This window comes from Artemia sp. Qi Xiang Cuo, chromosome 1, assembly GCF_049724085.1.
Source record: "Artemia sp. Qi Xiang Cuo chromosome 1, ASM4972408v1, whole genome shotgun sequence".
In the NCBI taxonomy this organism is placed as follows: domain Eukaryota; kingdom Metazoa; phylum Arthropoda; class Branchiopoda; order Anostraca; family Artemiidae; genus Artemia; species Artemia sp. Qi Xiang Cuo.
In genome coordinates this window covers 6,273,882-6,296,841 of record NC_142794.1, presented here as the reverse complement: position 1 = coordinate 6,296,841, position 22,960 = coordinate 6,273,882, and the positions used below count along the sequence as shown (strand labels likewise).

The 22,960-nt window shown below is 38.7% G+C and overlaps 1 protein-coding gene across 1 annotated transcript in view; it reads left to right on the top strand.

Moving 5' to 3' along the window:
• The window catches only part of LOC148955962 (DDB1- and CUL4-associated factor 8-like), a 114,392-nt gene extending 92,067 nt beyond the window's left edge, over window positions 1-22,325 (top strand). The window contains exons 4-6 of the mRNA XM_089088613.1: window positions 16,434-16,666; window positions 18,907-19,090; window positions 22,110-22,325. Of these exons, the coding sequence (XP_088944739.1) occupies window positions 16,434-16,666; window positions 18,907-19,090; window positions 22,110-22,325 (633 nt within the window). The remainder of the gene's footprint in view (window positions 1-16,433; window positions 16,667-18,906; window positions 19,091-22,109) is intronic.
• Window positions 22,326-22,960: the final 635 nt, after the last annotated feature.

Here is a 22,960-nt window from a genome sequence, read left to right as displayed (position 1 = left end):
CCGATACTCCATTTTTTAACCCGGATATCACTTTTTCTGCTTCATGTCTCGTAATTTCTTCCCCTATTTGTGCATTTTCTTCTTCTGTAACCTGGAATCTGGACTGGAAATCACCGAAGCAGTTCTGTGTTGTGTTTCCTACTGGAGGTTTTTTATACAACACCCTGTAAAAGAAGGCGGTTTCATTTAATATTCTTGTTTGATCCGAGGTTGTTCCACCGTTTTCGGTTCTCACTCTCCCGATTTGGTTCTCTTGAAGGTTTCAATCTCCTTTCTTCAATTTGTCTTATTTGATGTTTTATTTCGTAATACTCTCGCCAGATGCTTTGCCCTAAATCCATTTCCTCCTTTATGTCAGTTAATAACCTATATAGGTGGCGTTTGTGAGCTTCTTTCTCTCTTCTCTATTGCTTTTCAAGATTTCTAATGAAATAAACAATTTTTGCTTTGAACGTAATCCAAAACTGGCAACGTCTGTTTCTTCAGCGTAAGCTCCTAGTAAGTCTTTTACTTTACTTCGAATTATTTTTCTGGGCTTTTTTTCTCGTAATATATTTGGGTCCATTCTCCAAAACCACAAGGTTTTCAATTTTCGTCACATTTTTCATGAGTTTGAAGTGTAGTAGATCCTGTGTATATGGCTCGCACCTCTTGCGTTAATACGGGTGTAATATACCTCTTTATTCTTTTCTATCCAGGCATCTTTCAGCTCCCAAACACATACAATTCCTTGTAGTTCTTCGCTTAGTTTCCCCTTGTCATTTTTCTTGACTTTACTTTTGATGTCTGTTTGCTGTAATACGCAAATGAAGTCACCTAAGAAGATCATTGATTCTGCAGTGAGAGGCTTGATAATTTTCCTTCTGAGGACTTCTTTGCGTTGCTCAAAATTATTTGTGCCAGACGGTAAGTGTACATTAACCAAAATGATATTTTGCCACGTGATGCTGCTCACTTTTTCATCGGTTTTATATTTCAGGCTCTCTTTATTTATGTTTTCATCATTTCGAAAAATGAAACCTGTGTCAGGTACCAGCCCTGCTGATATACACTTATAACCTTTCTCTTAAAGGTACCTTATATTTGTAGGGTCTACCTCCTGGACGCACAAAATATCCAATTTATTTATTGAAATAAAATTTAGTAGCATTTTTTGTCTTTTCTCCTGTTTTAGACCATTTACATTTAGAGTTCCTATTCTGAAAGCCATATATTTGTTAATGTCTTTTTTTTCCTGTTTTAATTCCTTTTTTTCTTTTTGCTTGGTTTTCCTTTTTTCTTCTCACTCTTCGACTCCACCGAATCTTGCGAGACATTGCTATACTGTCTTTGGCGTTGCCATTACCTCATACGTTGGTACATCTATTAACAAAAGCTTTCTTCGGTTTTGCAATGCAAAGACGGGGTCAAGACACCACAATTCCACCGCAAACAAACATTTCCACAGCGATCCAGTCCCTCTCCATAACTAATTCAATTCAGTTTCTATTTTGTGGTGTAAGGGGTCACAAGGATAGACACTAGCCAAGGTAGTTCTTGGTTTTAATTAAACATGTAAAACACTTTTATTAGTAAAAAAGGGAAATGAGTTTATACTCAAAATATTTGTGTAATAGGAGAAGAACTTCCTACCCTCCCAGCATGCATATTGCACAGTTATTCACATCTTTTTGAGAGTATGTGTAATGTTTGCTAATGATTATACCTTCTTCAATAGAGATATCCTGGACACTATTGCAATATTGTATATAAAAATTCAAATTTTGATTTGAATTTTAGTACCTTAAAAGACTGTTCCACGAGTCTTTCTTTTGTTCATTTTTGTGCCACTAAAGTGGTTAATTCAAATGTTGAAAAGATGAAAAACCATATTATGTAAATTTTGCAACCTTTTTCATTTTAAACTCTTATGCGTTTTTAAAATGCATTGATGCACTTCAGAAATGTTTCTCTTATGTTTCCTACATAGGAAACATATACATATTTTTAACATATTTATATAGATTTATATAAATATCTACTTTTATTCTAGGCCTGGTGTTTAGTAGGCCAGATAATTATTTGTATTTTAATGGTTTAGCTGCGGTAAATCCAGTATCTGGGTATGGATAATACCTTTCATAGGTTATATTTTATAAGTTTACATAAGGTCATAACGCCTAGGGCGCGTAGGCCGTCATTACATAAGGTCATAACACCTAGGGCGTATAGCCCGTCATAACGCCTAGGGAGTACAGGCCGATATTACATAAGGCCATAACGCCTAGGGCGTATAGGCCATCATTACATAAGGTCATAACACCTAGGGCGTATAGGCCGTCATAGCATGAGTTCATAATGCCTAGGGCGTACAGGCCGTCATTATATAAGGTCATAACGCCTAGGGCGTACAGGCCGTCATTACATAAGGTCATAACGCCTAGGGCATATAGACCGTCATTACATAAGGTCATAACACCCAGGGAGAACAGACCTTCATTACATAAGGTTATAACGCCAACGGCGTTATAGGCCTTCTGGCAAGGGATAAGTTGGTTTGGAGATTGCAGCTCACATTAGGCCCAGCATCTAATAATAAAGATTTTATAGTTGGTTAAAATTAGGCACCGATCCCGGAACAGATGACATGGTCTCCTTGGCAGAGTCGTTGGACCTTGTATACGAAGTACTGGGTGACACTATGTGCCCAAGGCCTACCATTACAGTCCAACAGCCTCGCTCCGTGGCAGAGCTGTTTTTGGCAATTGAGCGATTCAAGAGAAACCAGCTTATCAAGTTACCTTTCTCCCCAATGCTGAAAAACTTCATCAAGCAGCGCTCAGAAGAACTGCAGTCAAAAACAAAGAATAAGCCACTCTCAGAACGTGATAATTCCTCCGATCCTCTTGACATACCGGGCCGAGTGAAAGCACGGACTTTCATTCTTTGAGTAAAATTTCCCCCTTTTTCTCAGTTTTACCCCTTTTTAGATATTGGCAGCTGGCAACCCTGATGGTAATCAGAAATCATGAAAAAGAATATTACAGAAGTGAATGTTTGTGTCTTAGTTGTAATTATTTGTATTTCAATTATTTGAGTGTATTAAACCCAATATTTATGGTATGGTAAATTATTCATTATATAAAAAGTATATAGGCCGTCATTATATAAGATTATAACACCTTGGGCGTACAGACCGGAATTACACAAGGTCATAACACCATTGGGTGCACAGACTACCATTACATAAGTTCATAACACCTTGGGTGTACAGACCGTCATTACATAGGGTCACAACACCTTGGGTGTACATGACGTCATTGCATAAGGTCAAATCACCTTGGGTGTAGAGACCGTCATTAAATAAGGTTATAATGCCTTGGGCATACAGACCGGCATTACATAAGATAATAACACCTTGGGTGTACAGTCCACCTTTACATAAGGTCATAACGCCTTGGGAGCACAGACCCTCATTACATAAGGTCATAATGCTTCGGAAGTACAGACCGCCATTATATAAGGTCACAACACCTTGGACGTACGTACCGTCATTGCGTAGTATTGTAACGACTTAAGCACTAACCTATAGGTTTGGTCTGGCATGTGGTAAGTTTTTCTGGTGATTAGAGTTGAATTTACTTCCAATGTCCAATTACGAATATGCTATGCTAGCTGGATAACAGTATATAATTAGAATATTGAAGAAAATATCGTTCAAAACGTAGTACTTCTTTGACCCTTTCGCATCCCGGACTGAGTGTGGGCTTACAAATGTCAAGACGCTTTTTCAGCTTCACAGGCACCACGCATAAACCCAAAGTTCATTCGTTACCATCAACTGGATAAGTAGAGGACATAAGGTTCATATCAGTTGACAGAAAGTCATTCTTGGCCTTAGATTTTTCTACACGAATGACTCTGAGCATGCTATCATACAGTGATCTCACGTTAGGTACTGCCATAAAGATGTTAAAGGCAGAGAACGTCTCTCCTGACACTATCCCAAAAACTGATAAAGTTCTTGGATTCTGTTAATAGATGTCAGCAGCATCTTTCAAATATTCTTTCTAGAGCATACTCAAAATTATTATCTCTGGAAAGTATTTCATATTTCCACCAACTTTAAGGACCTGACTCACAGAATGAGGTTAGGGTTCACATTCAAAAACAAAATATAGCAGTTAAAAGTGCCATCGTGAGTTATGGCCATCTTCAAACCATCCAATGGCATGCTTACATGAACAAATAAATTCTGCACAATTACCAAAAGTCATTAGTACAGAACATTCTAAAGACCATTATGATTTCTCCAGCTCATACTGGGGTTCATGCTGAGCCAGATATCAGATGATTATCCTGCACAGACTCGGGTTCAGGCGAGCGAGAAATCAGAATTGCAACCTATGCGACGGATCATATTTCTCGGGTTTTCAGGTCAGGTAGACCAGGAGGTAAAGAGGGTGTATCTAATCCCGGAAAAGATTCAAAACTTGATACATGCAATCAAGGCAGCTCTGGAAAAATCGCATGCCTCAATAAGGCAACTGATGAAGCTGATTAGACTCATCAATGCGGACTCGAGCAATTCCTTTCAACAGACTACATCACAGGAAATGTCAATTAGTAATGCTCAGATTTTGGGACAAGTCTTGGAGCAAGATAGATTTAAACATCATAATTACGACAGAGATGAAAGAGGCATTTTCACAGTGGCTGAACAAAGATTGGCTCAGCCAAGGCCTTCCTCTCAAGCCCCCTATTGTTTCCAAAACAATATTCACCAACAGCTCAACCTACGGGCGAGGTGGCTATCTATAGGACCCACATCAAGACACTTCGGAGACTTGGTCTCAAGAATAGAAATCTCTTCATGTAAATTTCCTCGAGATGAAAGCCGTAGCCAACACAATCAAAGCCTTTGCGGAGGAGCTAAGAAACGAGGTAGTCATAATAGTGACGGACAACTCGACTGTATTCAGTTATATAAACAAAGAGGGCGGAACCCGTCTTTCTCCCTAGAGGAGGAACTCATAAAGCTCTTCGAGATTACGATGGCCCTGAACGTTCACTTGAGAGCAAGACACATTGCCGTGTCACTCAATCTAGTAGCCGGCACACTGTCACGAGAAGAAAAAGGTCTGCCCACGGAATAGAGTCTCGACGACAGTGGGTTCAGAGCCCTGTCAAAAGAGTATGGATTGCCAGAAGTCGGTCCATTCGCGAATCGATTGAATCAGAAGATCGAAGTATATTTCTCACCAGTTCCAGATTTACTTGCGATCAGCGGAGATGCCCTTGTCCACGATTGGTCGAAAAAACACAAGTACGCCTCCCCTCCATTTGCCCTGATCCCAAAGGTTCTGGAGAAGGTTTAAAAGTCTGTTAACTGTCAAAATAATGCTAATTGCTCCGCGAGGGCTTTGCCAAGCCTGGTACACGAATCTTCTCAACCTGCTAGTAGACTTGCCTATACCCCTCGGAGATAAGTCGGATCTCCTCCAGCAGGGTCGACTTCACCACCCAGCACTAAGGAATCTAAATTCACACGGCTGGAAGATATTGAGCGTGGACTTGAAAAGAGAGGTTTTTCTAAAGAATCAGCCCGCTCAATTGCCCAGTCGAGAGACGATCTACCATTGAATTGTTCAACGGAAAATGGCAAATGTTCGTAGGTTGGTGTGGCGAAAGGAAGATTAATCCTCTCGCAACCAGAACTCAGACAGTTGTAGAATTCATGCTATATCTAAAGACTGGTCAAAACCTCGCACCATCAACGATAGAAGGCTGTAAAGCAGCAATATACAGAACGCTAGCTCTAGCTACTGGAACACATATCAGCAAAAATACTTGTTTGACGAAAACGGTACAGAATATTGACACGAGTAACTGCGGAAATACCATGATATTCCTGCATGGGGTCGTGGCCTTGTCCAAAGGTATTTAGAAATTCACGATTTCTTGACTTGTGGAATATTGATATGAAGGATGTTACTCATTCATTACTGCCAGTATACATTACTGCCATCGCATCTGGTCGTCGAAGGAGTGAAATACATGCCTTGTCTTTCAGTACAGCACAATTTTCAGATAATTCAGTAACTCTCAGGTTTCTCCCTTCGTTTAGACCCGAAACCGTGAAGCCTCATGAAATACCTTCTCCTATCCTTCTTCCCGCGCTAGATCTAGATCCAGCGTTGTGTCCAGTGAGAATACTATCGGCCTATGCACAGAGAACGGCTAACTTAGCGGTCAGAAAAGGGAGAAAAAGGTTCTTCATTCCTTTATCTAAAAACAGCACCACGAGAGGTGGCAGCTGGAACCTTTTATTCTTGGATAAAGCAGGCCTTAGCTATGGCATATGAGGCAGCAAAAGAAGAGTGTAGAAAAAGGAAAGCACATGACACAAGATCCATGACGGCGTCATTGGTGCTATCAAAATCAGTACCACTTGCTGATATAATGAGTACTGCTGGTTCGTCTTCGGAGTCATCTCCCAGACAACACTATCTTCATGAAATAGAAGATCGAACCAATGCTCAACATTTTGTTGCGGTTCAGACAGTTTTGTAGTTATACATTTGAATATTTGAGTTTGAAACTAATATTCTATATTAGTTGATTTATGAACCCACCACCAAATCGGTTGGAATCTAAGCTTTTGTTAATAGATGTACCAACGTATGAGGTAATGGCGACGCCAAAACCGAACTTTCGAAGGAAAGTTCAATTTAGCTAGCCGATACTTACCTCATACGTTGGTAGATAGAGTCCCTCCCTCCTCCTCGCTCATTGAGAGTTAAGGAATTATAAGGGATTTAGTTCAAAATAGAAACTGAATTGAATTATTTATGGAGAGGGACTGGATCGCTGTGGAAACGTTTGTTTTGGTGGAATTGTGGTGTCTTGACCCCATCTTTGCATTGCAAAACCAAAGAAAGCTTTTGTTAATAGAAGTACCAACGTATGAGATAAGTATCGGCTAGCCAAACTGAACTTTTCTTCGAAAGTTCGGGTTTTTGGGAGTGTCTCCCGGTTTTCTTGTCTCTGGCTTTTTCTTGAAAGCTGTGCCTGGAGTTGGTATCCGTGACTGTTTGCTGATCAACGCCCCTTCATTTACTTTGTGCTAGCCACTCCCCTCTTCGTTCTTTTCTTTGTTAGCGCACTGAGTTTGATTCCGTTGGTTGGTGGCTTGTTTCTGGATTATTTACGAGCGGAGATGTGGTTATTATTTACGAGCGGATATTGTTCGGATTCTCTAATTGGTGAATTTGTGATGTGGCTACGAAAACTAAGTTGACTGCATCTGTGCAGCTATGCGATTCAATACCTTGTAATGCTGATTGAGATTTATCTGGGATCGTTGGTTGCGTCGGCGTGGATAACCCACCCGTTCCCCAAGGATTTTGGGTTTTTCCTGTTGTACCCCTTCTCTGGTTTGGATTTTTTCTCGGGCAGTTTGCAGCATCATGGTTGTCGTTGTGGCATATGAAACAAAAGTTGGGTTGGCCATCGGAGGACACAAAAACCTTCTCTTCTGGGTTTTTCATAATCACCGGTGGAATGTGGGATTCGATATACATAAGTGCTGAAGCACGGCCTGTGGCTACCTCAATAAAATCTTCCCCTTCGAACATCTTTCCGCGTATGCTCAGGACCTGCCCATAGCGTCGGAGCCCTGCTCTAATTTCATCAGCTGAAGATTCGCCGGGGATTTTTCGGAGATAAACGACAACTGGGCGTTTGCCATATTTTTCCACAAATACTGGGTAAACAACTTGATCAAAATTGATCTTCAGCTTCATTTTCTTCCATTTATTGACAAATTCATCGGTGACTACTGCAGAACTAAGTGTAACCTGCACGATTCCAAATTTCTGCAGATCGTCAGAATCTATAGCTCGGACATATGTTGCATTGTGATTTAGCCCTTTTAGGAAACGATGGATGTCTATATCTCGAATGGCTTTCAGAATATCCTCTGGGATAGTTCTGAAGTTGAAGCTAACTGTACTCCTCTTTTTTTTTTTTTTTTTTTACGCAAAACTACACTTTTTCAAAATACATCAAAAATTGTTTGGCTGCCCCGTTTCCGGCACCTCGAGAAGTCTCCAGCAATGCTGCGCAATGATGTCACTCACAGAGTCACTTTCTTCGGAATAAAATCACTGTGAAATAATACTTAAACCTTAAACGTAAATTGGAAAATACTTACATACACTGAAACCAACATTAGACTACACTGTATCACATTAACTGATGCTTTCCAAGCTCTCTCTATCTCTCTTTTGGCACCAAAAAGGGAGATTCTTTTCGAAAAACTGTGACATGCACTGCCCAGTGTTGTATATATCTACTTTGGTCATTTAAACTGAATTTAATACAAGGTGAATCTAACACAACTTCAGAAATTTCAACTACTTGGTAAGAAAAGCGAGGTAACTTATTGGATCTTTACTGAATACCTCTTCCGTTTCTTAAATTTTTTTATGGGCGGAGAGGGGTTGCAGCTTCTTCTTTTTGGCATTCTCTCTGTACTGCAATGGGTGGTTGGTTGTTGTCTTGATTCGTGCTTGAAAAAACACACTTGTAGAACTTCACATTTGGGGAAGACGTAAACGTTAGGCTGATTGCACATCGTTGATTTTTTCAATAGGAATAACAGGTTTGAAATCCAATAGCTTTGGAACATCAAGGAACTCAACCACTTTTGTGGAAGAAGTGTCTTTCCTTGCCTCAACTTTACCCTGTTTTATCAATGTTTATTTCAGAGACTGATAAGTTAGAAACGACAGTTTGTAACCCACTCATTTCGAGTAGCCTTGTTTATATTAAAGTTGTTTAACTTGCACTAGAAATATGCACTTACGATAAAGTTTAATTTTTATTTACTCAGACAAGAGGCATTGTATAACAAAACAAACTATATCATTAGAAAGTTCGCAAAAAATAACTCTGGTAGAGCCCGTAACTCAATTTTGATTAGGGATGTCAGTTACGACATTCTTGCTTTCACAGGGCGATTAGCAAACTACGATTAGCTCTCGAAAATAACAAAAGAATTAAGAGTGCTATGGTTGGTACCCTTAATGACAATTTAACGTAAAATGATAATATATTAATCTAAAAAGAACTTTAATCACTACATGTTAAAACATTTTGTTAAAAATCATGAATATATCCAACTTTTTTTGGCTTTCTTATTGTTTCTTAAAATCAGTGTTTGTTTATATTTCCTTTAAATGTATGTTTTATTTTTAATTGTTTTATCATTTCTAAGTTTTTTTTCGTGAATTTTGTATTTAGATAAGATAAGATTTATTGCTGAAAAATGGCTATCACAAGCTCAAAAGGGCCGAATTCGCACTTTAGCGTCAAATACAGCGAAAAAAGAACAACAAAAACAAACAATCAAACAAAAACAGAAAATTATAAAAGGGTCAATGTCAAATACGTAAAAGCGTTAAAACAAAAACAAAGTACAAAGTAAACTCATAAAATTAGAAGGCCAATATCAAGTCAGCAAAAATGCCCAAAAAAAAACTCGTAAAATTAACAAGGGGATAGAGTAGAATCAAAACAAAAACATAAGTTAGTTGGTGACTAACAAACATAAATATAAAACCTCCAAATTTGCAAAATGGGCATCAAAATTAATAACTATGAGGTAAAGGGTAAGTGAGGGGGGGGAGGGGGGAGGCAGTGGAGATTCAGTGGTCGAAAATGTCAACTATGTAAGGGATAAAAGTTCTTCTATATCTTTCAGTGCAAACTCTTATTGGGGCGAGAAGGGGGATTTTTGTTGACACGGAACGCGGGAGGCGGGGTGAATATTGACCGGGTAAAAGGGGAGTTGTTTGAGGGTTATGAGGGGCATTGTTAGCGAAACGCAAGGTAATTTTTGCTCTCCTTTCCTTAAGGGTGACAAGGTTAGCTCTCCTAAGAAGGGAAATATAAGGTACTTTACCTTCATTGAAGATAATTCTTAGGCACCTTTTTTTACTGCTTCTATTCTGTCCGACAATTCAATGGAAATGCCAGGATGCCAAACAGGACAGGCGTACTCAAGGGTTGGGCATACAAATGACAGGCAAATCCTTAAACAGTGCGATTTAGGGCATTTAAATTTTTTAATGAGTTTAAGGAGGGAAAATGTGGCATTTGCATGTTTTAAAATGTCATTAATCTGAAAATCCCATTTTAAGTCGCTAGAGATGGTAACGCCCAGTAATTTCATAGTGGTAACGGACATTTCAAGGGGGATTGGACAGGAGAAAGAAGGAGGAGTCTTAGGGAAATTAATAGTAAGAACAGTTGACTTTAAAGGGTTGACTTTCATATCATCAGTAAGAGCTTCGGCTGATATCGATTCCAAGATGTATATTGTGCTGTTTTTTGAATTTTTGGAACTTGTCTCTAAGACAGTTAGATCATCAACGAATTTCCATCTATCCGGGAAATAAACGCAAAGGTTGTTAATCATTGTAAGAAATACAATTGGACCTAAGAGGGTTCCTTGGGGCACACCATTATAAATTGGGAGGGGATCAGAATATACATTCAGGTATTTCACGACTTGCGTTCTGTTAGAGAGGAAAGACGCAATTATTCTAATTAAATAAGGGTCAACTTGAAAGTCATTAGATAGCTTTTGAAATAGTATATTGTGGTTGATTAAATCAAAAGCTTTTTGCAAGTCAACAGCGATAACATTGAGCCAGGCATTGGGTTTTTCGAGTGTGTTGCATATTGTGTCCATAAGGTGAACAAGATAGTGGGTAGTAGATGTAGAGCGTTCACGACTCACTTCCACCGTGAGCCGTGTTTTTTCTGCTGAAGGAAGCATGCCGGATGACGATGCAGGCCAACACTCTACCTGGAGCAGTTTCTTCTCAACTCTTGTGAATACCGAGGCAGTTGCTCATCCCAACCCTGATCTGATTCAAGCAGCAATGACCATACCTAAAACTACTTTCTACCATGTATTGCAGCAGTTTACCACTATGGAGATACGAACTGAAGTCAATTATTTCAATAATAATTGAGCCCCCGGTATCGTTGGTATTGCTGCAGAACTCTTCAATAACAGGGATTCAGTGATGCTTCTGTCGCTTCAGCTAATCTTCTCTGTTGTATGGACGACAGAAAGCACACCGAATGACTGGCGTGCGGGCATCATATTGCCGCTCTGGAAACGTAAGGGCAGCCGTCAAATATGCTCCAATTATCGTGGGATCATGCTTCTCTCTATTCCTAGCAAACTCTTCACCCTGTCAATCCTGGACATATGCTCCACCTTTTTGCAGAGAGATAGACAAGTTCAACAAGCCGAGTTCATGCCTGGCAGATTGATGACAGAGCACATGTTAATTTTACGCCAGTTGATCGAGAACATGTAAGAGTTCCACCGAAAAACATATATCGCGTTCGTGGACTTTAAGGCTGCCTTCGATTCTGTTGATCACCATTCACTTTGGCTGATACTAAGAACTATGGGTCTACTCAAGAAATATTGCTCACTCTTTGTAAAGCTGTATGAGGATACGGAAAGCTGCGTGCAAGTCAATGGAAGACGCAGTCCCACATTCCCGGTGAAGACTGGCTTCCGCCAAGGTTTTGCCGCCGCTCCCGAGCTTTTCAACTGCGTCATAGACCATGTTATGGCCAGCACGATGAATCGCCTTCAATTCGGTCTTCAGTTCGGAGACCGGGTACTCTCTGATGCTGACTTCGCCGACGACATAGCGCTAGTTGTGAGCACCGTCGATAAGATGACCGAAGCTCTCCAGGTGCTCTCAGAAAAAGCCTTGAAAGTTGGACTGAAGATCAACTGGCAGAAAACCAAATTTATGCTCCTTGAGCCCCCCACGTCCCGTTCTAATGTAAAGGAAGTCAATATCAGAAGCAACCAAGTAGATCTGGTCGAAGACTTCAATAACCTGGGATCTATTCTGTCGAATGACGGCTTGATCACAAAAGAGCTTACATCTCGAATTGCCAAGGCTTCAGCACTTGTTGGGAGGCTTAGCAGCATCTGGCAAAAGCCAAACATAAGCCAATTTACCAAAATGCGCATCTACAATGCGTCAGTCAGCACCGTCCTGCTGTATGGAGCGGAGACGTGGCCAGCTGCCAAATCTATCCTCAGCGCCGTCGATGTCGCTCAGACGAAGCATCTCCGAAGAATCGAAAGACTTCACTGGACTGACCTCGTTAGCAACCAGACTCTCCTATCACGTACGACTCAAACTCCTCTGTCGACGCAGCTCGCCCAGCGTAGTGTTCGGTGGTACGGTCACCTCCTTTGCATGCCACGCGACGCCCCAGCACGGGTCGCATTTGACTTCGATCCCACCTTACACGGATGGAAACAACCCAGAGGACGCCCACACACTAGGTGGAAGGACAAAGCCGATGAATTCCTCACCCAAGCCGACATACCGGTGGAAGAAGCTGCGATCCTGGCAAGCGATAGGTCAACCTGGAGGCGCCTAGTCTCATCGTTCTCTACGCCGAACCCTCGGCAGGAGCCTTAAGTAAAGTAAGTAAGTAAGTATTATACCATCGCTTTGGCTTTGTAGAAAATAAATCCTGGACTTTGCATTTGTAATATGAAGAAGCAGATTTACGTATTTCTTTTTTTATATGTTTACGCAGTGAGTTCGCTTCGGATGTTTTACCACTCTTCAGTAGATTCAATTTAATTCTAATTAGTTTTTTCAATTGGCTAGTAATGTATGGTTTGTCATTAGAACATGTTTTTACTTTTTTCACAGGGAAGGAATTTATGTATTTTGTTTTAATCAGATTTTGGAATTCGGAGACTTAAAAATTAATGTCATTTTTTCCTTTGAGGGCCAGCCAGTTTTCATTGGTAATCCAAGATCCAAATGTGTAAAGGCCATCATTAGAAATTGGGCGATAAGAGAACTCAATAACAGAAGAAGTATGATTAAAGCTGTTGAGGGGCTTTGTTAATAAACAAAAATGGTAACTTCCTCCTAACGGGGGCAAGGGGACAGGAGGGGCATAGAAAGCCTGCATATTGGTGCAAATCAAATCAAGGGTTGAATTTCCTTTTGTTGTTGGTATTTTTACTATTTGTTTTAAGTTTAAGGAACTACAAATAGGATTTAACTTTAGATCATTAGCATCACCTACTAAGAAAATACCGGCGTTCGGGAATTTGCATAGGACAAAGTCGGCACTACTATGCCGTTGTTGGTAGAATCGCTGTCTTTGTGCAGCGTTTTGATTTAGGGAATAATAGAAGCAGCAAAACACAATCAAATTAAAGGGGCGTGGTAAAACTTTGGGTCTTACTCTTACCCAAATGATTTCATCGTAGCCTGAACGATTGGGAGTACGCATTGATTTAGGAAAGAGATAATGATGTACATATGATAGTATTCCATCTTCCTTTGTACATAAGGAGCGATCATGAGGACGATTTAATATGAATTGACATTGACTATGCATGTTCAATAAGTCGGGGTTCTGTGCTTGAATCTATGTTATGACAATTTCAAAAATTCTCTTTAGGTGACAGAGGTCTCTAGCTCGATCAATTTGTCGAAATTCAGGCTTTCGGCGTTCGTAACAAGCAACTTTGGGAAAGTAAAACGGTTACTAAAGAGGGCAGTTTTTTGTTTGTTAATTGTAGGAGGCAGTGGGGGGTGGGAGGACCGTGGATCTGGGAGAGGAGAGGCATCTTTTTCGGGATGAAGGCTGGGATTCGTTTGAGAAGCAGGATTAAAAGGCGGGGCTGGACCGGGCTTGAGAGAAAAGGAGGACATCGGGCAAATTATGGGGATACTATTAAGTAGGGATTTGGGGAGACATAAGTTAGAACTAAAACACTGGTTTACACTAGAGTCACGTAATTCGATGCTTCCATAACCCGAATGGATGGAAGTAGGGTCTTCTTTGTGGTGATAGAATACGGTGGGGGTCTTAACTTCCCCGGAATAAGCTGGTGGTGGTTCTTCAATGGACACTGGTGTGTTACATGACAGGCTCGGTGACTCTCGTTTTTTGACAGAGTTTTTTTGGCACTGTTGGAGGGGGGAGAATTTGTTATCGTTGAGCTGAACTGCTTGTAGTATCTCACTGACCTTTGATGTAATGGTGGGAAGGTTTGATGTAAATCGCTTTTTAACAGGTCCAAACTGATGAGAGAAAGACTTGGAGGGGGTGCTGACCGTGGGTTTAAATTTTTTTCGGAACTGTCTAAGAGCTTTTTAAAATATTTGTATCTATTTTTGAAGAGAATCTGGAAGCATTTGCTAGAGCCAAGCACACTAATCAGACTTTCTTTCACCATAGTTGAAAAGATTCGGCTCAAAAAGCAGCTGCATGATTTCTACCAATAATAATGCAGGATAGCAGTAATGTTTTTACATGATTTGTCCTTCGGGCAAACTTTTCTTAAGTTCTCTTTGCATATACCTTTATTAACACTAACTTGCTACCTGGATACTTCATAATTAGTATTGAACTCGCACCTGGTTTTAAATGCGGAAATAACTTCAATTTCAGAATGATCTTGACCTTGAACACTTGTGCCTGAGAGGGAATTAAAACCAAGACAGCTTAATCCTTTAAACACACAAACTTGACTTTTTATCTTAGTTGAACCGGAAATCACTGGATTCGTATCTATAACTTTGTCTTTGAACTTGTCTTCTGTTAAATTTTTATTTTTTATGATGTTATCAGGAGCCACATTAGCATCAATAAGTCTTGTTTTAATATTGGTTTTAACAGAAATTGGGGATTTCTCCTTTTCCTGGATAGGAAAAGACTGGGGGTTACCAACTCTAACTCTTTTTGAAGTGGTTAGGGTGGACATTCCTGTAATAACATTTTCAAGTTCTCTCATCAATGATAATAACCACTGCATTGAAGGGAGGAGGTGTCTTGTTTTAGGTGCATTAGGGACGTTGTTTAACAAGTTGGAATGGCAGGAAGCACAGGTCTTGAATACTGTAGCCTGGTCAGGGGTTTGGCAACTGAAATCAGTTGTTTTTGAAAAGAAATTGGTTTGGCAGGACACATTGGACGTGGTTGAGGGGGGACTGTCCTGGGGCATGGAACTGGTTTGGCAAGGTATTGATTTGAGATACGAAAAGGGTGATGACCTCACTTTATTCAAAATGTTGACTAGGTCACTTCCCGATGGGTGACGTGGAGGTGTCATAAGGATAGACGGGGTCTGGGTGGAACAACGCAAAGAGTCATCAATGGGTACTACCTTGTCATTAGTATCTTCTTTTGTAGCACAATCTAGACAAAGCCAATGTTTTGACCACTTAGAACCTTCTATACCGGAGCAATGTTCATGGAAGTAAAACTCACAGCTACTGCACTGAATAGAGTTAATAGTAACTCTTAATCTGCATTCCTGGCATACTCTCTTTGCCATTTTTTGAACCGGAATGGGTTTAGATATATTATCGCTGATTAAAGATGAGTTAGCTAGGGTCACTGAATTAATTCATGTTCAAAGCTCTTAATTAATTCTGTCCAAAGTGAGTGAATCCAAAAAGGTGTTTCCACTCTGAAGACTTAATTAAAAAGACTTTAACTTTCGACTCTTATTTATTTTGTATTCAGCTTTAGTCGTTTGACTCTTATTCTTTAGTGGTTTTAAGCTTTTTAGCTAGTTTTATGATTATACGTTATTTATTATTTGAGGATATTTTTATTTTTACTTATTTCAATTTTTTCCACTAATATGTAAGTTTGGTTGTTTTTCTTGTGCGAACTGGTTAAGAAAAAGCCTTATCATGTCAATACTGCCAGTTGGATTCCCTCCGCCCTATAAAAATACCGTTTTTGTAAATCATTTATATAAATCTTTCTATATTTAAAAAAATACCTGTTTTTATTCTCCTTTTAAAAATTAAAAACAAACATACTAGCGCTTCCCTCCTACACTTTCATGAATTGACGCTTCTGTGTTGTGTATCTCTTTTCATTGTCTGTCGTATGGAGCTAGTTGGCAAATGAGTTTCTCGTGTGTTGACTGCAAGGCCTAAGTTTCATCCCGGGGGGAGGGGGTCAATGCATATTTATTTTCAAAACTTAATGTAATAGATTTGTACTGTAGGAAATGTCCACTAACTGTTTACTGTAGACGGCAAATTTACTATTGCCTGAAGTTGTCGTATTTCTTCTTAAATACCCTTTTTTAAAGTTTTCAGCGATTTTTGAAGCCAAGTGGTGCCAAGTTTTTATCCATGGCCTCTATCTTTTTTTTATAACCTATGGTTTTTCTAGGAGATCCGTTCATATATCATAGACGATACGATACGATACTTTTGAACCTATTTTATGATGTTTTATTTTCATTTCTTGACTTTTTTTTGTTAATGGCACGTAAAAAAAAAGAGCACTGTGAATTCTGAATTAAAAATGCTACGTTGATGATAAGAGAAAACAATTATTTTTAGGCCAAGTTCTTACCATTCACCGGTGATACTCATATTGTGACCTCAGGTTATGATGGTGAAGTGCAATTGGCAGAGCTTTGTCCCAGTGGCTCTGCAAAGACAAAAAAACTTGTTACGCATAATCATATATGTTGGAGACTCGCTTTTGTTTTCTCACAGCCAAATCTAGTCTTAAGCGCTGGTCAAGATGCAGTTGTGTATGAAATCGACGTCAGGGAGAGCAAAGGGAGAAAGTATGTTCAACTTTTGTTTTATATAATCTTTAAAGTACCAAATATATTAAAAGAAAAAAATGAAAATGTGGATTTAAAAAAAAATATGTTTTTTGCCTTCTGGACCCATCTCTGGTCGATTCAAACCTGAAAACCTTGATTTTCTTTTACTTTCTTTTTTTTCAAAATTGTGAAGCTATTAAGGCAATAGCACATTTTTACAGTGTTGCTACGCTGAACCATGAAAATAAATAAGTAAGATTTATGAGAGTATGCGCAATTTCTTCTGCTTTTTCTTCTATTCCTCAAACCAACTACACCTGTTGACAGAATTATTTCCAATCAAATACCTTTTGACTGTTACTATCCACCTTGCTAATAGCTTTGAAAAACAAAGTAAAATATATAAATTACTTTATTATCTTTTATCCTTTTCGTCTTCTTCTTTTTTTTATTCTTAAGATCTTTAATATAAACAAGGCTACTCCGAAAGAGTGGGTTGTTCACTGGAAATACTTCTCTAATACAGAACATCATGAGTTTCTTTGTTTTCTTAGTTCTTTCGGTTAGAGTGCGTTCCATTGGAAGGGAATAACCTTTCGAGTCCTGGCGGGGTCAAGAACTACAGAAAAAAAAACATGAAAAGTGTTTCGAGCGGAAAAATGAAACGCCGAAAAAGAATGTCTTGAGGCTTTTGGGGCGAAAAATGTCAGTTTGGTATTATATGGCAGTGATGGATGCGCCGTCCATGCGTAAAATGCGCTAACCTTACATAAAGTGTGTGCCACCATTAAGCTAATGAAAAAACGCTTTGGGGGTTTCGGGCAAAAACAAAAGTATGGGAACACTTGGCAGCTGTGTTCCCTTTAATAGAACCGGTAACTGCATTGCATAGGTGTGAGGGCTTGAGGGGTCGGTAGCTCCTCTTATCTGACCCTTTAAATACGAGGGCGTGTCTCGTGATGTAACATGTGCTTGATATCCAATGCTAATTTTCTTACTCTTCTGACCATACTTGAAGTAATTATAATGTGTCATAGCATCTGAGAATCTTGCCAGACGAGAATTTTAACATTGCATGACCAAAACCTACCAGACCGCTGTCAACAGAACCAGAATTCTATGTTATTCTTTTACTAGCTGTGCCGTGACCTCCGATTGCTGACCGCACTGTACAGGTGTGAGGGGTTAGGAGCTTCACACATACATCCCCTATAGGACCCATGAAAATATAATGCTAATTTCCCTATTATTAAAACCTGTTTATTATACAGACCACATTCCAAGTAATTGAAATACGCCGAACTTGCCAGGCAAGCATTTTGCATAAATGAAGTGACATCAGAGTTGATGACATCAGAGTGACATTGAATTGAAGTTATCAAGAAATTTGCAATAGGTTGCATAGGTTGCATTAAGACGCTGGGTAATTGTAGACAGAGAAAAGCCAAGACAGTTAGTCCAAGTAATTGAGAGGCAAATATTTAAATGGCTGGGGCATGCCTGTGATCTTAAGAAGGTTAAAATACTTTCTTTAAAATACTATGGGAAAAGAGAGGGCATGTCATGGAATCCATGGAGGTGTTTCACAAGACGTCAGAGGGCATGTGTTTAAAATCCAATGCTATTTTTCCTATGTTAATTTCGCTGTGTTAATTTCCCGACCTGTGCCTTTGAAAGCAGATTGGCATCACTACTTTTGTATTAGGAATCAGCATAATAAACCGATTTTCTTATATTTCTGTTAACATCAATATTTTGTTTTTATAGTTTCGGCTACTATTAAGCCGCGTTGCTACTTACTTACAATTTGTTACCATGAACTGATTGATTTATGTTTGTGGCATAAAATATGGATGGGATTGTCACTGTAATAAGTTATGCAACATTTAGAATGTCATTGACTTTAATATTAATACATTACCCCCCCCCAAAAAAATAGAGATTTAGGGAATAGGATCTCTTCTGCAATGACCAGTTCATTTGCCTTCTTAGTATTTCTTTTTTATTTTGTAAATAAACGGGTTAGTTAATAATTTTTTATGAGCTATTGTTTAAGGCGTTATTTAAGTATATTGAAATAAAAATATTTTAGTAATTAATAAACGGTGAAGAGTTATAAATAGTGGAAGTGATGATAGAAATTTAAGTAACTAATAAAAATATATTAATAGAAAATAAATCTCGGTTATTTTCTACTTCATTCCCGAAGTTTTCTTAGTCCTTCCTCAAGCTTTTACCAATTTGAACCCTCTTTCTAGGGTTTGTTTTGTTAAGGATGAAGTTGGTAAGAAAGTATCAATATTCGACATAAAGGGACATCCATTAAATAGTAATTATGTGCTGCTAGGAGGTGGTGACCAGTATGCGCGTGTTTACGATAGAAGATTGATGCGTTTTGGTGCTGAAGAGTATGTAGCACGTTACTGTCCATCGAGTATTAGTGTAAGCATTACAAAATTTTCCTTTTTACTTTTTCCATATCTCGGTATGAATACCAGCCTTATGAATGCTTGCTCTATCATGGATGATTCAGAAGATCTTGGGAAGTTGATTTATACAAAGTCGCAAAGATTAAAGTTTAGTGATCTTTTGTCTTATTTTTCTCTTCTTGGTCCATTACTTCATTGTGCTGATTATAATTAATTATGTTTTTATCTGTTTAGTGTTTTCAGCGTAAGAATCGTTAAAATATAAAATAGTACATAGATAATTAAGTGCCCTTAGTTGTGTCTTATTGATGTTTCACGTGCTGGGTCTTTTTTTATAGGGACAGATAGCAACCCTCTCACCCACCCTTGGGCTAGTGGGAATCGACCCCCTGTCCTTTATTGCCAAGTATTAATCCAATATTCTACCAAAGGGAAAAAGAATAGAACAGAAAATCTATTCATACAATTTGAAAGACAGCAAACCTTCTCAGTGTTTCAAACTGCTGCAAATTATACACAAATGGAGACAAAAGCTGCCTTACACTAGCTCATTTGAAAAAAAAAGAAAAAAAAGAGAAGAAAATATAAGAAAAAAAACACAGAGACAATCACTCTCCTACTGCTTGAACTTACAGATAATTTTTCAACAATTTCTAAATTTTTCATCAACCTCTGTTTTACCTCTTAAACCTTGAGTTCTTTTAGAATGAAATAAAAATCAATATCTTATAGTGTATTACGGTAATTATCTGGCTTACAAAAAAAAAAAAAAAAAAAAAAAAAAAAAAATGTCTTCCTACTTTAGTAACTGAAATAAATGAGCACTTGAACAAGGTCTAGACCCTACTCATCCATCCAGTTCCCCGGGACAAAACAGTATAATCAATCCGACAATCCGAAAATCAAGTCCAAAATAGAGCAAAATCAGCATCAATAAGCATACGTCAATGTTCCAAAACCAAGCTATAGCACCTTAAATCTACAAAAACATTATATTCCCAAGGTGATCACCACATATCGGGGCTCATCAGATGAAAACTCATTGCCTAAATGGGTTTCGGCGCTTAAATTTCATTACCCAGGCAATATGAGCATGCCATGCCATAATCTGGCATACCCTATATAGTGCCAGTAGAGATGCCCCTATTGACACGATCCCTCACCCCTTCTGCCCCCTACAACTTTTTTTTAAATAATTTATGCCTGTTCGTTGTCAGTGAGAATAAAAAAATAGGAATTTTCTCACATTGACGGTGGTTTCATTGACGGTTATGTGTGCTGGTCAATTTATCTGATTTTTTTCATCGATGTCAACATCAGTTCATTTCTGTTTTATGTTTTTCGTCAGTGAAAATTTTAAAAATATTATTTTTATCAATTGAAAAACATTAATTTTGTCACATTGATGTCTGTGTAATTTATGTCTGTGTTATGGTTTTTGTCAGTGAGAATGGAAAAACAGGAACTTTCTCACTTTAGTGGATTATTGAGTCTAATGGGGACAGGGTCAATGACACTTCCTTCAAGATCTTGTTGATGTTTTGGTCATGTACATGCTCGACGCGAATGTTATGAGTTTCCAGAAATAGAAAACAGTTAGATCCAGTGTTTCCTTCTCAGCCAATCAGCGAGTCGGATACATATCCTTTCTCAGCCAATCAGAGGGCTCGCTTACATAACAATTCGCCCTTGAGATTTCGTATATAACAGACATGCATTGTGATTAAATTATCAGAAACTATTGTGACACAATGGATATAACAACAGCCATAATTGATGAGCTTGAAGCCATGCCAACTTCAATTTGCAATGTAAGTACATTTTTTATTTTCAAAATAAAATTATTTTCCGTGGTCACCCTCCAGTATATTCAGGTAAATCCCCCCACTCTAGTACAAACATCACTATACAATCTTCATACTCGATAGAAAACATAAAATATGTTCTTTTTACCCTCAACACCTAACCCCCTCTCTCATTGTTTTTACAATCAAAATTCTCGCAAATAGAAATAATTCTCTTTTCGTTAAAGTTTGACTTTTCTCTATTGTATTCTTTTCTCTAACTGAGACATCCGTCGCTGTTGTTATTAACCCGCTCTGGTTTTGACACATGGCTCCAGCGCTAGGCCTATAATTAGCTGTCACCCTTTTCATGTTTGTATACATTAGCTGGTTTTATGCAATCTAGGTTTTAGTGCTTTTACGTAATTCTGTGTTTGTCTAAAAATATCGGACAGCTAATTTTGTCTGCAAAATTAGCGATAGACATTTAGGGCATTGGAATTCCATGTAAGAGTGAAACGGGATTATTTCAAGCTTTCTTTCGATAAAGTTTCTTTTATATTCCCGGGAGGGGGCGTGAATCCAGGATTTTTGTTGGGGAGGGGGTTAGCACTTTTAATAGTGACAAAATAGAAATGAAAAGATAATTGTTTCTTACTTCAGTGTCTAACCATTTCTCTTCGACATTTAGTGATTTTAGCTATAACATTTGAATAAAAGGCAGTAAGATATATTCTTTATTGATATGCCTTTCGCTTGAATATATCGCAAGATTAACTCAATGAGAGGGTAGACCTAGGGCGGGTTAATTTTCCTAAATTTAGGGGAGGGGGGCGTGAATCCAGGATTTTTGTTGGGGAATGGGTTAACGCTTTTAATGGTGACAAAATAGAAAAGATAATTGTTTTTATCATAATTGTTTTCTTTTTAAGTGTCAAATCATTTCTCTTTGATATTTTAGCGATTTTAACTATAGCATTTGAATAAAAGATAGTAAGATATATTCTTTATTGATCTACATTGCGCTTGCAAAAAAAACGCAAGATTAACTCAATGAGAGGGTAAACCTATATGCATTTTTACCTATTGCTTTGCTGAAAAAGGGTGGAGGAGGGGGCTTCTTTGAGATAAATGCTTTTCTAGACAAATTATGTCTGACAATAAATTCTGTAGAAGGGGGTACTAATTTTCATTCTATAAAAAAAAGATTAAATTATTTTCTTTACTAAATTTTTTCTCTTCTTTAAGGACAATGGTGAAGAATGTGCCCCACCTCCAGTAAGAAAGCACGGGGTCAAGGTAAAACTTCTGCAACAGTTGTTTAATATGGCCGTTCCCCCAGCTCCACGCTGCCTGCCCAAGTGCAGCCATCTGTGCAAGCCCCTCTTAATCGAGCCTCAATGCCGCCTCGTCAAGTTGCAGCCTCGGCTGCAGGAGCCCGGTATATCACTAGCCCGAATGTGAAAGATAGTGATGGACATGATATGATCCATTTGAACCCCAGTCATACAGCAGGGCTTTCAGGACAAGATACAATGCCTGGGCCTTCAAGACAAGCCGTAGGCGAAACATCGGCTCCTTCTCACGCAATATCTGAGCTACCAGCTCCCCATCAAGTGTCAGTGCACTCTCCTCAAACGTCTCCGTCAAGTCCTGATCCTTCCATGCAAGATAGAAGGGTTGGCTCCTTCAGGCAAGTTAAAGACAAACCAATGGCTCCCTATCATGTAATGGCCAAGCCTCCAGCTTCCTTTCAAGTGGTTGATCAATTTGAAGACGTGAGTATTTTTTTCAATCAAATAAGCTATTTTTTAGCTGTTAGAGAGCTTTTTACTCTTTACTTTTGTCTTTTCACTTTTTTTCTATTATTCAGGACCAGGTTGTAGAAATATCTAAACAAACCGATTTTTCAACCTAATACAAGCTTGTCGAAGACATTAAAATGTTATTTTCACTCTAATTCCCACCCTCCCCCCCCCAACATCCCATTTTAAATTTCACTGTTCCATCCACTCAGAGATACCTAAATATATTTTTTTTTTGCTTGTCCATGAAACCACTCTTTTCTAATCTTTCCTATCGCCTTATTTCTTCTGCCA